General features: G+C 50.5%; 1 protein-coding gene across 3 annotated transcripts in view; it reads left to right on the forward strand.

Annotated features, from left to right (window-relative positions):
* Positions 1-17,124, forward strand: part of CRACR2A (calcium release activated channel regulator 2A) — a 125,713-nt gene that overhangs the window by 49,222 nt on the left and 59,367 nt on the right. For all 3 annotated transcript variants that reach the window (XR_006888999.1, XM_046663697.1, XM_046663759.1), the window contains exons 3-6: positions 3,557-3,807; positions 11,739-11,850; positions 13,001-13,184; positions 16,946-17,092. Coding sequence is in view for 2 of the 3 variants with exons in the window: in XM_046663697.1 (XP_046519653.1) it covers positions 3,592-3,807; positions 11,739-11,850; positions 13,001-13,184; positions 16,946-17,092 (659 nt within the window). In the remaining variant the exon portion in view is untranslated. The remainder of the gene's footprint in view (positions 1-3,556; positions 3,808-11,738; positions 11,851-13,000; positions 13,185-16,945; positions 17,093-17,124) is intronic.

The following is a 17,124-nucleotide window of genomic DNA, read 5'->3' on the forward strand; positions in this document are numbered from 1 at the left end:
ATTGTTATATCTGTTGTTGAATTGACTTCTTTGTTGTTATGAAATGACTTTTTTTATGCTCATTAATATTCTTTGTTTTAGAATCTACTTTGCCTGATTTTAATATGCAGTTTCTCTTGACTAGTGTTAATGTGGTATGTATTTTTCCAACCTTTTGCTTTTAACCTATTTGTGTCTGTATATTGAAGTATATTTCTTGTAGGCAGCACATAGTTGGGTTTCCTCAACTTCGAGAGTCTGCCAGGCTCTGTCTGGATCTCCCCTTCCTGGGCCGTGACCAGAACTCTTCAGGCAGGAATGGGGTCGTTTGGTTTCCCACCTCTCAGGATCGGGGCTTGGCTAAGGTGACCTGAGGGTGGCCCCATCGTGCAAAATTTAAGAAGGTAACCACTCACAGACACATAGCTTTGAGAGTGGATGCCTCGTTAAATGCTGCAGCCTCTTTAAATTTTGTCCCTCTCTCTTAAGACACCCCCCTTTGAGCGGTGTGCTCACAGGGTTGGCACCTGAGAGTCAGTCCTCCTTTAATTTTGCACTTTAGGGACCTCGCTCAGCTCACCTGTGTCCCAGCTCTGCTAACGGATCACTGTCCTTCATTATCTGACATCCAGTGTCTTGGAAACCACTAAAAAAATTTTTTTTTCTGGATTTTTGATTATTTCAACTGGGAGTGTAAATCCAGTCCCTGTTACTCCATCTTTTCTGGAAAAAGAAGTCTAGACTTATTCTTTATGAGGTTTAAAAAATCCCAGATATAGAGCTACCTGCCTGCAATACAAGCGTTTTCAGGCCTCCCTGAAAAGAATTTAGCAAAAGATTGGTCTTCCTTCATTCAACCGTCAGTGAGCACCTACTGTTTACCATGTGCTGGGCTGGGAGCTGCAGATAAAATCAAGTAAGATGGTGTCGGTCCAGCAGTTGCTCATAGCTGGCTCCTGTAGCAGTGTTAGATCGGCTCTTTCAGACCATGCATCACCTGGGACATGGGCCAGAGAAGGCGGAGAGCCAGAGAAAGTCAGACCTAGAGTGGGGAGACCATCTCTACTGAGTCTCATGCCCAGAGTGGTTCAGGGGCTCACTTAAGCTCCCACAGTTAGTCAGTAGTAGTCAGTTGATACATAGTCTATTTTGAGAGATAAGGAGGAGGGACCCAACCCAAATACCTTCCATCAATGCCAGTCACCATGACTGAAGTCCCGCCATTCGAGGCTTACTCACTGAGGGCAGGGACCAGGCCTTATTCATGTTTGCATTTCTCAGTGTTAGCTCAGAGCCTGCTATGTGGTAATCAATAGATGAGAATGAATGAATGAACGAAAGGTAAATGTTAAAATGATCCAGATGCCTCTGGAAGGTGATGTAGGTTATCATCAGATGGGGATGGGGAGACTCTTAAGAGCAAGCCCACAGCCAGGACCCGTGATGGGAAGGCAATGTGGTGTGGTCCATGAGGTCTCTGACTGTCCTAGAGCTTCATCCAACTAAGGCGACTCTCAAGGCCTCTTTCAAACTCATTTTCCTCATCTGTGTGACAGAGATCTGATCATGCTTCCTTTAAAGAAGGATGTCAGGTTCCAACGGGATGAAGTATGTTGGGGGCCTGGCAAGAGAAAACCCTCAAGGAATGACAGGTATTGTTAGTCTAGTGTCCTGGGAACAGCAGGTGGGAGTGAGGGAAGGCTGCTAGATGGCAGAGACCTTGCAGACAGTCCTGTGAGGTAGCAGGAAGACAGCAGGCTGCTCTGCTCAACCTGTGTATTTACAGAAGCTCAGATGTTACCACCGTCATTATCCAAAAGCCCTTCCTAAGCTCAGCATTGCACATAGGTGTGCCGGGCAGTGCCCATAAACCCTGCAGACACAGCCCTGCTTTGTCAGGTCTTACATCCAAAACAGTTCCCTCTGAGGAAGATGGGATAAAAATGTTAAAGCTGTGTATGATCAGGTGACAGCCAGTTCACACCATGTAGGGTGGAGAGAAAGACCGTTTCCCTGTGACGGGCCGGTCCGAGGAGTCAGGGTGGGGCTTCCTTGTCCAGCCAAGTGGAGCGAGAAGGTGCCGTGTGCTCTGCCTTGTCCAGGCTCTGTTGCCCGGAGTTCCTTCCTGAGGCCAGAGATGGTCTTGCAGCTCTGGGCTCACAGCTCTTGACAGATCTGTAGTGGGGGATGTTGGCTGAAATCGTCGGTGGCTTTGGAATCGTGGTGAAGCTGAGCCCGAGGTCCAGCCTCTGACAATCAGTGACGCTCACCTGGCGATGCAGGGACTTTCCACCTTTTTCTGACCATGGACACAGGAGACGTGATTTAGGGCTTCGCTTTCTGCAGTTCCCCACAAAATACATTGCAGTGCGTATCTATGTCTTTAAGTTCAAATATTATCATATATTTAAAATTTGTGATTACTGGACAACTTCCAGAGACTCTTCAGATGGAAAAAATCCAAGGATATTGCTATTTCCGTTTATCACATTAATCCAATTTTTCGTTAATAATGTTTTATTATTTTGAAATGTCACAGGCTTACAGACTGTCAGGGCCATAAGGGACCTTAAAGACAAACGGGTCCAGTCTTCTCATTATACTGATGAGGAAACTGAGGCCCAGATAGGTACTGACTTGTTCAAGGCCACCTAAGCAGCAGCGGAGTCTAGACCAGAAGCCAGGCTCTGTGTGCCCTCTTCCAGGATGTCACATTGCAGTGCACCCTCTGAAAAGACTCCTTGAGGGCCTTTAAGAATCTGGTTGAGGCGTATGATTTGTGAATCTATGTTGGCTGAAGACAGCCTTGGGTGTCACAGAACCAGGCCTGGCAAGTCCCCTACGACAGGGAGCTCCTTGAGGACAGGCTGCCCCTCCTCATCCATCACTTGCCGTGCTTAGGGCCTCTGCAGAGGTCCGCAGCGTGGACTAAGGGCTCACTAAGAACTTGGGAATTGCGAGTGATGCACGAGAGAGTGCATCTGAGTAGGGGGAGTTCTCCACCTTGGCAGTGCTGAGGAGTCAGGACAGTATGGGGTTAAGATCAAATACAAGTTAGATGACCTTGCATTTAAATCTCAGCTTTTGCACTAACTTGCTCTGTGGCCTTGGTCAAGTCACTCAACCTCTCTGAGCCTCAGTAAAATGGAGATGATAATCTCTATTTCAGAGGGATGAGAGAAATAAGTGAGAAAATGTATACGGAGACCATGGCATCGTGCCTGCCTCCAAGGAAACACTCAATGAATGGCTTTGGGTCTCTCAGGGTCTGTTTTGTTGTTTGTTTAAATTGGGAGAGATTGTTTTCAGGCTTCCTCTCCCTACCTCTTTTCAATCTGGAAATGTCTGTTTTCTCCCCAACCTCCCCCCTCCCCCTTCTCTTCTCTCTTTGATGGGCTGGCTGATCTATTGACCATCATGGCACGTTTCCCCCTGTCCTGAGCTTCTGTGAATTAAGAGGTGGTTGCTGAGAGATGCCGGGCACAGGGGTGAGTGGGTCTGGCCTTTCCTCTTGTTCTTTTTCAGCCTCACTCCATCCCTACCACACCCACTTCTCTCTCTCATCTTCCATGTTCAGGTTCTAAAAAGCCTTGAAGAAATTGACAAAGCTGGATGGCTACCCCTGAGAGGAGAGCGGTCTCTAGACTCCAGCGACCTGGCCGGGGACCGAAGGGGAGCAGGGCCTGCCTGGGTTCCCTGGACGACCTGGAGTGTAAGGACACCCAGGAGCTGGCACCGGGAGAGCTGGCCATGCTGAGGAAGGCACAGGAGTTCTTCCAGACCTGTGATGCGGGGGGCAAGGGCTTCATTGCCAGGAGCGACATGCAGGTAAGAGGGCCCAGCTGGGCCCGCCCGCCAGGAATGCCCAATGGCCTGCGTCTCCCTGTCTCGGGTTAGGGCTTGCCCTGTTGGTGATGACATCTTTAGCAGAAAAGATGCACCATCTGCCCTGGAAGGAGGTATCGGCCCAAACTTACTGGGAACCGGTTGTCCTGCGTTTGTTCTCTTCCTGGCCTTTACTTGCTGTCACACGTGGGGTTGTTGCCCCTCTCTGACTCAACAACTCCCCAGATTGTGGAAAATAGAGATAGCAACATAAAGATTTAAGAAAGACGCGGTGAAGAACCTTCTGAAACAAAGGTGGCAAGCACTGTCATGTTGCTTCATAATAAAGCTCCGAGCTGTGCCAGAGTCACCCCTGAGAGGTGGCGGGTGCGCCTTAGGGACAGGGCGGTGTCAGTGCGACGGCCCTGAGCGGGGCACTTCTGGAGCTCATCGCGTTTGTCCCTCATCCCCAAACCCAGCTGCACTCAAGCCCCTCGTAAGCACGTCCAGAGAGAGATGGCGGGTCTTCAGCACACGCCATGGCCGAGCACAGGGCTCAGCCAAGTTCTGGAAAGGGCCGAGGCTCAGTGTCTTTGTCTTGTGGGCCATGCAGTCTCTCTCATGGCCGCTCAACTCTGTGTGGGAGCACGAGCAGCTCCAGGCAGCTAGTTTTTCAAAATCCACTGAAGTTGGGCGATGAAGTGTAGGCCCTCATTAGTGTCAGCCCTGCCTATGCTCGCGTGTGTGAGCTGCGAGGCGTGGAGGCTGAGGAGTGGGCCGTGTGACCTGGGTGAACAAACGGCCCCACAGGATGGTGTCTTCAGCCTTCTCCCAGGGCTCCACACCCTGCAGGAGTGTTACAAGTTGAGGGACAAGGCCTGGGAACAGAGCCGGCTTAGCCCACAGGTAAGTGCAGGCCACCCTTGTTTTCAGTTAACCCCCCAGTGAATTTCTGTCACTGGAACTCCTTTGCAAAGGCTCACTTTGCATAGAAGGCCGGACTCAGTGTGTCTGAGGGAAGATCTGGCAAGCCGCTGTCTGAGGCCCTCCTAGCTGCCGCTCACAGGCCTGTGGGCGTGCTGGTTCTAATGGCATGTGCACCTTTCCATGATCTCTTCTAGAAAGAAAGAAAAGGGAATCCACATTTATTGAGGGTCAACTCTGGGCCACACACATGGTGCAGCTTGGCGCTCTCACTGTCCTTGTCCCAGTCCACCGTCCTTGGAGCCACTCTTTAAGGAAGGGAGGAAGACGCACGGTGAATTTAAACTGTGGAGTATAGATCGTTAAAGAAGTCATTTGTGTTTGACTTGTAATGAAGTCCGGAGCATCAAGTCCCAGAGAAACCAGCTCAGCTCATGCCCCCTCAGTCCTGGCTCCTGACCCAGGCAAGAGGCAAATGGGAGGGACAGCTCACTCAGCAGACACTTGTGCCTCCGTGGCAAGTTTTTCTTCCAGCTACTTAGTTTTCTGAAGCGTCTGTGTACCTGTGGACCATGAAGCATTTACATTTTCAATTCTTCACGCTAAGAAAGTGCTACCGAGAGAGAACAGAGTGCACCATTAAAGCACTATCTCGTTGCTGCCTTCCTCAGTCACGTCTGGAGAAGGATAGGCTGGAAGGAGAAACGTAAGAAAGTCACCCTCTCGTAGTCGACCCTGGCCTCTCTGTGGAAAGCCCACATGTCCCTTGGTCCTCCTGGTCACAGCCCACAAACATCTGCCTGTGGCTTGTCGCCCTGACACATAGCTGCTTTGTGGGATGGTCACTCCTTTTGGTTGGTGGCCATCTCCTTGGACCTGGCCTCCACCACCTGTCTCACCTTCAGCTCCCAGCACAGCCGCATGGGAACTGGAAGGAGCAGAGCTCCAAGTGTGCATGCACGCACTAATTCGGCCCCTGGAGAGGTCCTTTAAAGCAGAGAATGGCTCTCAAGGGAGGGGAGGCTCTGGGCCACGAGGGAGGGAGAACCTAGGCGGCTGGAGGAGGCAGGTGGAGAAGCAAAGTTGGAACACTACTGTGGGGAGCTTGCTGTCCTTTTGGAAAAGGAATGAGAGAGTTAGCCCCGCCCCTAGTGCTCTTGTCCTTCTCGCCCCTCATTACCAAGTCTCCATTTGCAGAGTGAGAGGGACTTCCTGTCGTCCGAGAGCTGGGGGAGTCTGCCACGTGGTCTGAACCCCACAGTGTGTAGCCAGCCCACCCTGACAGAGCAGGGACCACAGAGGAAAGGAGCAGGGCCAGGAGAAGCTGTTTCTCTTTGGGGTCCCTGGAGGAACCTGAGGTGGCCGCCTGAGGGCGGGGTGCAAGCTGCCCCGTATGCAGGCTCTGCGTGTGGATGTTCTGCTCCAGGGACGCAGCTGGTGGACTCTGAGCCACGCGAAGACAGTGGAGGTGGCGGTTCGAGAGGTCTCAGCCCTACCCACGGCCCCTTGGACTGCACACCGTTCTCCATGGCGAACCTCTCTGGGTTCCCTGGGGGTCCCTCCAGGTGGAATTGGGGCAAAGATTGCCTGGCCGGGGGGGGGGGGGGGGTCTGGTGCAGTCCCCTAGAGAAGCAGAGTCATGGGGCCAGGGCCCCTGAGGGAAAGTCAGTCCTGCCTCAGAGGGCGAGATGGACAAGAGAGGGCCAGGCCGGGAGGGCGTGAAGGCCCTTCAGCTGGGAGAGGGGGATAGGGCAGGGTGGACAGAAGTCCCTCTGAAGAATCCTAGGGCCTCAGAAATCCTGTCTCCCTGATTCCCAGAGGCGTGAAATGATTACCTCCCAATTCCAAGGACCTTCCTCCCAGCGCTGCTGGGGTTCCTGGCTTGGCCGGGCTGCTAAGAATCGTTTAGGAGTCGGCAGATCTGCCAGACCTGGTCCGCTGCCTGTTTCTGTAGAGTTTTACTGGAGGCAGCGCGTGCTCACTCACATCTTGTCCGCGGCAGCTTTTACACCGCGCTGCAGAGGTGAGTGGTGGTGACAAAGAGCCAACGGCCTGCCAAGCGTAAAGTATGTGCTGTTTGGCCCTTCCCAGAAAAGCTTAGCTGACTCCGGACTTAGGGTAACAAGAAGACTTTAAGGATTTTTGTGGTAAATTGACCAAGTTTTAATCCTGAATCTGCAACTTACTAGCAGTGTGCATTTCTATAAGTCTCTTAACCCCTCTGGGCTGCAGTTTCTCATCTGTGGATGATTTATAGCTACCCCTCAGCCCTGGCAGAGAGTGAAATAAGCTTATGCATGTAGAGCCCTCAGCCTTGAGACCCCGCCCTGGAAATCCCTCCACAGCCCTGATCTGTGGGGGCGCTCATACCCTGTGTTAGCCAGTCCTGGTGTCTTCCACACTGTAATTTTTTAAAATTATGGTAAAATAGACATAACATAAAATTTACCATCTTGACCATTTTTAAGTGGCCAGTGCAGTGGTATTCAGTACATCACATTGCTGTGCCACCGTTGCCACCATCCATCTCCAGAACTCTTTTCATCTTGCAAAACTGAAGCTTTATACCCATTAAACAGTAACTCCCCACTCCCACATCCCTCCAGCCCCAGGCAACCACTGTTGTTTCTGTCTCTATGAATTTGACTACTTTAGGGACCTCATATAAGTGGAATCATACAGCATTTGTCCTTTTGTGACTGGTTTATTTCACTTAGCACAATGTCCTCAAGGTTCGTTCACGTTGCAGCATGTGACAGGATTTCTTTCCTTTTTAAAGGCTGAATAATATTCCATTGTACCTGTATACCACATTTGGTTCATCCATTCATCCATCAATGGACACTTGGGTTGCTGTCACACCCTTGAGTGTGAATAATGCTGCTATAAACATAGGTGTACAAATACTCTTCAAGGCCCTGCTTTCAATTCTTTTGGGTAAATACCCAGAAGTGGAATTGCTGGATCATATGGTAATTCTATTTTTAATTTTTTGAGGGAATCACAATTCTGTTTCCCACAATGGCTGCATGGTCATTCTGTAATTTTAAGTGCATGTCATCTGTCCTCCTTCAGAGACAAAGAAAGGGCATTTCTGCTGGATAGGGCGCTTCCGTTGGTATCCAGCTGGTGCTATTCTTGTTTGTGTCCATGAGTGAGGCCATTTTGCCTCTTAGAGGACATTTGATAGTGTCTAGAGACGTTTTTGATTGAAACGACTAGAGAGGGAAGTGCTACTGGCATCTTGTAGGTAGTGTCCAGGGATGCTGCTAAATATCCTGTAACGCATAGGACAGCTCCTCTCCCCCTCTCCCCCAGCAGAAAATTCTCCATTCCAAGAAGACAACAGTGCAAAGGGTGGGAAACCCTAGTCTACACCAAGCAATCAGCCTGAACCGAGCACATCAAGGCACAAAGCCGGATAAAGGTAGATCCTGCCTCCTGGACCTCGTGTCCTCGTCCTGAAGGTGTGTGGTGTGGCTGAGCTAGGGCACCAAGAAGAGAGTGGCTGGTGCTAGAACAGAGGTCTGAACCGAGGCTGTGGAAGCCCTGAAAGGAGGGAGACCATGATTCTGGCTGTAAAGATGGCTTTCTCCTAGTTTTCTCTTTAATGAGAAATGTAGACATGTTTGAAGCTGTGGAACCATTCCCTTTAAACTACACGAGGCGTATTACCGGGCTGGTGACCAGGAAGGTAGAGGGGTCTGGCTGGAGTGCAGCAGAAGACATCGTTTTTCCAGGGCTCTGGGAGCCAGGGCCCTCAATACTGCTGCTACAGGATTGCTTCCTGTTCCAGGTCCTGGAAAATCCCCAGTTTACGAGACCTTGCTGAGAATCAGCAGTAGTGCTGGTTCAGGATCTGGAGTGTGTGAGGTCTCCCCCAGCGCTCCGTAGACAGTTCAGGATCCCCTGCCATCGCTCGTAGTCACTCATTTACTCATTCATTCGTTTAGCAAGGATCTAAATACTTGATGGTTGTCAGCACTGGGCTACATCCTGGGGACATAATAGTAAAAATGAATGGGGTCCCTGTTCTCAGGTCTCCCAGTCCACTGAAGGAACAGACAGCGATCAACTCATTGCATCTATCGGTATGTGAAATACAAGCTGAGATAAGACGTATGAAGGAGAGAAGGTGTTTGGGGAGCTGTATAACCACAGAGGCTTCCTGAGGAAGCGATGTTGAGAGTGAAGAAGGAATTCAGAGTTATTGAAGGCGGTGGAGGGAGGCAGTGTTTAAAGGAGCCAAGGAGCTCTAAAGAGCTGCTTGGGCTGTGGACAGTATGGACAGGGCCAGCTGACTGCCTCCTCATCTCTCTTCTCCCCTGCTTGCTCTTCCAGAGGGGAGAGGAAGGGAAACAGATCTCTGGGAGGCTAGAGAGATTCTGGGGGGAGGTGGGGAGGTGTGGAATGGCAGTGCAGAATAGGGAATTCTAGAGTGAACACACTGGGGAACCGCGAGATCATAGCTGAGCCCTGAGTGGGAAATCAGTTCTTCATTCCAGCTCTGGTCTCCGCTGTGACTTCAGGCAAATCTCTGAGCCTCGCAGGCTGTCTGCGCAGTGGAATAAATAGTCTTGTCTCTCTCCACCCTGGTCACCTCACTTATTTAAAAATGTACACAGCACCAGGTGCCCAGGGGACAAGACCAGAATAAGTTGGTTTTACAAGGCTCTGCAGACCCTGACAAGAAAGATAAATAAGAAGTAATTATGGTTATTAAGACTAAAGGATTTTTCAAGTAGAGCCAATAAAGAGAGGTTAAAGAATCTGGCGGGTGCAGCTGCAGAGAAGGCTGAAGGAGCGCTCAGTACTAATTTGCTAAGATGTGAAGAGTAAGAATGATTTGGAGGATATACTACTGCTTTCACCATCTTCACTGACACCAGAAAGAGGAAACCACCTTGACATGCAGACAAGAAGGGCTGGAATCAGATAATAGGAAGGCTTTGTGGTTGGAAGCGTTAGATGCAGCAATGGTGCCAAAGGTCGGGTATGACATAGCTGTTCCCGGTTCACACTAGTAAGAGAAAAGGCGTCCTTGTCCAGGGTGGTTTGGGTAAAAGGCAAATTGAGGGTCCCACTGACCTCTGCAGTTTCCTTCCAGCCCATTTCTAGCTCCAGCACAGAGTGAGATAGCACATTTTAGATCAGGTTCAGCGATCCTAGGCTGAGAGTGAGGAGAGAGGCAGGATTTCCCACGGACAGGACTGGAATCTGAGTCGGACAGGAGCCTGGGTTTTCACCCGACCTCCAGTGTCATCCCTTTGCTTTCAAAAGGAGCTAATAGACTTCCTGCTTGCCAGATTGACTCCCTCCTCACCCCACCTTCTCTTACTGTGGCTTCTGAGACAGCTGGTTTATGGATTGTTGGTAAACCAGAGATTCGACTGTATGCTAAGCAGATGCGCTTCTAGAATCTTTGCACACACTCTCACTCCCCTTCATTTTTTAAAAAGCTCATTCATATTTAATTCAGTTCTTCTAAATGGCTTCCACATCATTCTATCTTCCTGCTTTGTAATGCATCATAGTCTCCCTTAATGCACATATTTGCCAAATTAAACTTTATGGCTTATCAGTTAGAAGATTGCCATAGAATCAAGCCAAGTGTTCTTGCAAGTTGTGTTATGGGCTTTCACACCTGCCAGCTCTTTTTTATTGTTCAGATGGGTACATATCTTCCTTCCTTTGGCCCTGTATTCAGTGTCTTCGGCTGTCACTCACTTCCACACTGGAAATTTTGTACAATTGTCCCTTGGGTAACTAGGAGGAAGTGGGAAGGTCAGCTGGAATATAATGAACTCCCTTGGGAAGTCCTCATTTGGAGACTTACGTTTTTAGGGTATAAGAGGACGCTTGCTTCAACTATGCAAATTGGCCTTGGCCTGGGGCTACTGCGTGTCAGGCAGAAAGCTGGAAGAACGCATCAACAGCTCAGCCACTCTGCTCCTCATCCCATCAGCTGGTCCCTGCCCTTCCATCCTCGTGTGGTCCTAGTCAGCCCAGGACTCACGGCCAGTGTTTATTTATGACCTCCTCACACCATCTTGTCCACTTCCCTTTTGAAACACAAATACTCCTGCGGGATTGGCACCTCGAGCCAGCAGGGAGCAGGAGTGGCATACAGCCTGGTGTGGTAGGTACAGGTCACTCAGAGGGAACAGGGGGCCTATCCGGCATCCCCCCAGAGGTAAAGCACTGACAGGTATGTCCATAGAAACTTAGAAATGTGGTGCTCGGGCCCTGGGATATGAGTGGCCTCCATCAGGGAAGACCTCTGGGAGTGTGACCCACAGCTGCATCGCAACAGGGGAGGCAGCGCGGTAGAGGAAGGGGCTTGGGAGAAAGACCAGGTGAGAAACCCGGCTCTGCCACACTCCCCAAGTGCCCTTGGTGGTCGGTGGATCTCTCTCTCGCTCTGCCTCCTTACTGCTTTTTATTGAACGTGTTCTCTGTGCCAGGCACTGAGCCGTGCTCTTGACATTCATTATCTCATTTAATTTGACAACACCACATGTGGAAGTGTTATCCTGCCACAGTATTCAGTCCTTTATGGCTGTGAAGGGCGCCAGCTTTGGAATCAGACCTGGATTTGACTCCTGGCAGTCATTTACTGGCTAGGTGACCTTGAGATGGGTCATTTAACTTCACACTCCATCTATAAAATGGGGGTAATAATGTCCACCTCAAAGGATTGTCATGAGAATTAAATGCAAATACATACAGAGAGATGTAGATAAATATATCAATAAATAGATACATAGGTATCTATTTATTTATTTATAAATCGCCTGGCAGATTGTCTAGCACATTAGTAGGCACCCAATAAATGGTAGATGTCCTATTATTCAAAGGAGGAGAAGGGTGGAAAAGTGGTCTTCAGAAGCTTGCTTCTGGCTTTTGTAGGACAGGGCCAGCTCCTGACATTTTTGGCAGAAAGCCCTGAAGCCCAGGGCAGCCCCCGTGATCAGCAGGGTGTTGACCAGGGTCGTCTGGATTGCCTTCAGAGGCTCCGTGAGGAGTTGCCGCTCAGCCTGGAGGACCTGGAGGATGTGTTTGATGCCCTGGATGCTGATGGCAATGGCTTTCTGACCCCAGAGGAGTTCACCACTGGATTTAGTAAGTTCTGATGGACGCTGGGGCCCCAGGGTTATAGGTCCACCTAAAGCTATATAAGGAGCACCCCTGCCCCACAGATCTGAGGGTCCATGTGGCACAAGCTTTCCTGCCCTCCTGAACTTCCAGGCTCTGCACTATTTGGGCCTCTTTTCGCATGTCCACCTTGGCTGCTCACACCACTGCTCTCCCAGTGCCCACCGTACTGTCACTGCCGAGTCCCCTGCCCCCTGAGAATGGCAAGGGGAATGCAGGGAAGCTCTGGCAGAAGGCTTGGCATCAAAGGGTGAGCTGAGATGAGATCTCCAGCCTCTCATTCTCTGCCTTGATACCAGTGGACAGCAAAGTGGCATGACTGCATGACGCACTTCAACCTGAGTCCAGCTGAGTCTCCCAGGTTGAGGGTTCCAGCTGTCAGAGGACTTTCTGGAGGGTTTGAAGAGACCATTCATTCTCAAGGTAGCCAGGAGGAAGGAGAACTGAGTTTCCTGAACAAGATAAAGAAACCAGACACACCGTCAGATCAGATATTGATCAGATATTGATCAGCACAGGTACTGGTCAGATAAGAGGCAAGTTTTACCATACGTCTGCCTCATATAAGGTACCATATCGTTTCCTTAAAAGTCTCTGATGCCTTTCCTGACCTTCAGGGACTTAGAATTCACTTGGGAGGATAAGGCAGGTTGCTGGGTTACTAGCCAGGAGAAGTGTGGAGAAAGTGCGCCTGAAACTGTTAAGTAACTTGTGAGTGCAAAGGACGGTGACAGTGGTGGTCTGGGTGACCAGGTGATAGCATGGAATGTGGGCAGGCAGGCTGCAGGAGTGCGATGGAGGGAAAGGTGTTGTTTAGAGAAGAAATCAACAGAGATGGGTTCTAAGCCTTGAGTTAAAGAATTGAGGACCACAAAGATGCCATAGTACCTGTCATGCATTCTGCCTTCCCCAGGTTCTAGCATTTCTGACAGAATCTCGTGGAAGTGGGAAAGACACAAAGTCAGGATCATGGTATCCAAGGATCTTTGCCCCCAATAGGGGGTTTCCCTTTTTTTTTCTCTCAGGAAAACCTCAAGTGATTCCTGGTGCCTGGAAAGCTAAGGTTTTCCTGGGTGAGTATTGCCTAATTTAGATCCTTGTGCCCCGCATCCTCCAGGCCACTTCTTCTTCAGCCAGAATAAGCCAAGTCAGGAAGATGCAAGTGAACAGGCGGCTCAGCTCCGGGAAGAGAAGGTCTATCAGTCCAGAGGGGAAGAGGATCTGGGTGACATGGGCGAGGATGAGGAAGCCCAGTTCCAGATGCTGATGGACAAACTTGGAGCCCAAAAGGTTTTGGAAGAGTAAGTGGCCACAGTGGTTTGGGGGATGGAGCCCAGCCTCGGAGCAGCCTCCTCATCTGCCCGCCTCCACCACTAACATTCCTTAAACACTCTGCCAGGCTCCACACTGAGCCTGCCTGGAGACTCGCTGGCTACAGCCTGAGACTCGCCGCCTACAGCCTGCGCTCTGCAGTGGCCTGTCTGTGTGTCTAGGGCTCTGTGTCTGCTTTTTACATTTTTTCATGGGAAGCACTCCTATCCCCCTGCTCTCCTGCTCTGTCCTCACTTGCTGCTGTATCCACACAACCCTTGGCTCAGCCCTGCTCCCAGGTGTGCTCACCCATCAGAGGGCTGGGTGAGGCCTTGAGGGTTTTTCGGTGAGTTTTGCCTAAGCCTTCCCATCACCATTAGCTCTGCTGGAGGCAGCCCTGGGTCTCAGGGCGGCGTGCATTCCAGCCCCGCACCATGGTGTGCTCCTGGCAAAGGCCCTTCGGGTGGACGCTTTGCACATTGTGTCCCTGAGCCACACCAAACCTCTTCAGGAAGGTGAGGTGGGAAATTCACCAGTTTTTACCAGCCTGCCACTTGGATAATCAATAGCTCAGCTGGAAATTTTAGATGGCTGGAACTTCAAATGAAATGTAATACCTCTGTTTTGTTTTGTTTTGTTTTTCCCAAAAAGTGCTTTGGAATAAAGAGACACATGGATCTAAGCCCTGACATTTAAAGTGAAGTGAAATGAAATGAAATCAAACATTAAAATAAAAATAAAAAATAAATGAAATGAAAAAGTAAATAAAATTTAAAAAAACATAGCATAATGTAAAATTAAATTAAAATAAAATAGTAAAAAGACGTTGTAGCTAATAAAACCAGACACTGGCCTGAGAAACGTAAGCTGCTGTCTGCCCCGTTTTCCCGTTGCCTTTTGCCTTCTCATCTTGGGGTCTGTGGGTCTTGGCTTGGCTGTGAGTTTCGCAAGGGGTGGGGCTGGCCTGATAGTTGGAGCTGGTTGTCCTGAGCTGGGGCAGAGAAGGGACTGTGGTGGAGAACGATAAAGAGGTAGCAAGAGGGAAGGAGCCTGACATGACATCAGGCCAAAGAAGGTCTCTGCAGCTCTGTGAATTTTTTCGCAGACAATTTGATAGACTGTGTCAGAGTTGAGAAGCTGGCCAAAGCCGTGCCAGGCCGGGAGGGGACAGGCAGAGGCCTAGGAGAGAGCCCTGTGGGAGGCCCTGCACATGAAGTGAAGTGACACCGGGGGCCATGGCAGCAGCTCTGCTGCAGGCCTGGGAGGGCTGGTGCAGGCGTGGAGCTGCAGAGTGTGCCTTGGGGCAGGTGGGTGGGAAGCTCGTTACTCAGACACCTGATTCAGCTTCTCCAAGGACAAGAGGCCAGAGCACCGGGACCAACTGCCAGTGAAGCTGTGAAGCCTCCCCCTGGAGGAAGGGAAGGAGAGGGCGGTGGGGGCTAGCCAAGACGCTGCAGTGAAGGAAAGGCACCTCTCCTCCGATCCGTCACTTCGGGGCAGCCAGCCTCCTGGCGGGGCTCTAAATCAGAGCTCCCCAGATGTTACTGTGAGGACCCATGCCAGAGGCCTGTGCAGAACTGAGCTGGCATGAGATATCCTGGAGAAGAGAAGGCTCTGGAGAAGGTTTCAAGAGTAGTCTACAAGAACTGATATGCAGAAGATGGTGACCAGCAATTTCCATCCTCAGTGAGGTTAAACAAGAAGGAAGTGGGCTTAAGCTGAAGCATGAGGGTGATGTCACAACTGTGGGGCCCCAGATAAGGAAACAGGAGGCTGTGAAGACTTCAGAGGTCTTTAATAATTTCATGCACCAAAATGGTTTGTGTGTCATTCTGGAAGCAGGGAGGTGGATAGCTTGACCTTCTAGAATCCCTCCCAGCCCTGTACTCCTATATCCTTCCACAAGAAGTAGCCTCGGTAGCCCAGATGTGGTAGACTAAGCAGCTGGACTCCCAGCTGTTCTTGGGGGTCTAGTTGGCTGAGTGGCTTGGCAGCTTAGTGGGCCTTAGCTTGTCTTCATGGAGAGTTGGAAGACTTGTCCCTTCTCCAAATCTGGGGTGAAGCGATGTGGCCACGACTAAGTGGTGCGGAGAGCTTTGAAAGAGGGTCAGGTGGGACTGCAGATCTCGCTGGAGGCTCTAGCTAGTTAGCTCCAGGAGGAGGCCGGCAGTGAACAGACAGACCTGGGCTGGCAAGGTGGACCTTGATTTTATAATGCATTTACTTCACGAGGGGAGCACCCTGCCCAAGGGATGGGAGGTCATCGTGGCATCTCCCTGAGACCTTCTATCTTGGAACCCTTTGTGCCATCTCTGTTGTACCCGTACAACAAAGTGGACAGTCACATCATGTTCTGTATGGGGAAAATGGAAGTCATTCTGGAAAGCAGAGGCTCCTTAGCTGCCGTGCTCCTGTTTCCAGATTCCCTCGTGTCACCTCAGTGTTAGGTTTTCAGCAGATGATAAATAGTTGTTGGGTGGATGGATGGATGGATGGATGATCTAGATGAGTTGATGGATGCTTGGATTGGATGGAGCAAGGAAAGGAAGGAGGGAGGACGAGTGGATAGATGGTGAGATAACTAACTAGAGGTGGGTCCATTTCTCAGTGGGCCTCTCCTCTGCTGGGAGCAGAGTGTAATATCTATGCCCCAGGCACACTGCTAACATGGCACTATCAAATATCACTTCTGAGGAAAGTTTCTCAAATATAGTGCTTGTTACACAAGGCTTTTATTCTTTATCCTGTGGGTTCCTGGTCGTAGCTACCCTCAGATTGTAGTGGTTTTAGAACTTAAGGGCATGCAAATCAAATTGCTCTTGGTCTTAGTTTGATCATTGGCTGTAGATTGTTGAATTGCTCCAGAGAGGGAGAGCAGAGTCTGTGGTATGTGTCTCCTCCTGTTCCTCACCATGCTGGTCCGCATGACCCTGTGTGTCTTGTTGCTGCGCGGTGCACACACATGCCCAGGGGCCCGGTTTGGGCCGGGGGAGATTTCTAGGCATGTCGCTCTGCATCTTTGTCTCTCTGCCTGCCTCTGTCCCTCTCGACTTTCTATTTGGCTTTCTATCTGTGTACACACATCTTTCAAACCTGCTCCTTCCCTTCCTTTTGCCTGTCAGTCATTCCTGGTGCTACCAGGCTCCAGTGGGGTGCTGCATATTCTCTTCCATTCCCCGCGGTGACAGTTGCTTCTGCCATCCATCAGATAGCACGTCTTTACCTCTCAGCCGTGAGGACTGTCCTTCCTGGGGCGACAAGCTCTCTCCCTTAGCTCCACAGCATTTGTCCCCACATGCCTCCCATCCCCCTCTCTTCTTCCTGGCATTCTGAGATGTTTCCAGCATGTGGCTCTGCCTGCTCAGCACCACCAACCCATCAAGAAAGACAGGAGAGCAGAAGCAGTCAAGCGTGGCGGTTAAGGAGGCCAACATAGGAGCCAGACAGCCCCGAAGTTGACTCCTGGCTCATCATTTCCCGGCTGAGTGATCTGAGACAGCTCCCTTCACCTCTCTTCGTCTGTTTCCTCATTTGTGAATGGGAGTCATCACAGCGCCTGCCTCCTAGGTTACTGCGAGGAGCTATATGCATAAAGCACCTGGCGTACAGCCAGCACTCAGCGTGAGCCACTGGCATCCTTGTCACGATGACGATGATGTTTCTGGCCGTCAGTTTCACATCTGGGAACCTCTGTGTTTCCCGTAAAGCCTCATTTCCACACTTCCGCATTAATATCCCCGTTCTCTTGCAGTGAGAGCGATGTCAAGCAACTCTGGCTGCAGCTGAAAAAGGACGAACCTCATTTACTGTCCAACTTCGAGGATTTCCTGACCAGAATCTTCTCCCAGCTCCAAGAGGCCCATGAGGAGAAGAATGAACTGGAGTGCGCCCTGAGAAAGTGGGTACCCAGTCTCAGCCTCTCTCTCTGCA

Source organism: Equus quagga, chromosome 1, assembly GCF_021613505.1.
Source record: "Equus quagga isolate Etosha38 chromosome 1, UCLA_HA_Equagga_1.0, whole genome shotgun sequence".
Taxonomy (NCBI): Eukaryota; Metazoa; Chordata; class Mammalia; order Perissodactyla; family Equidae; genus Equus; species Equus quagga.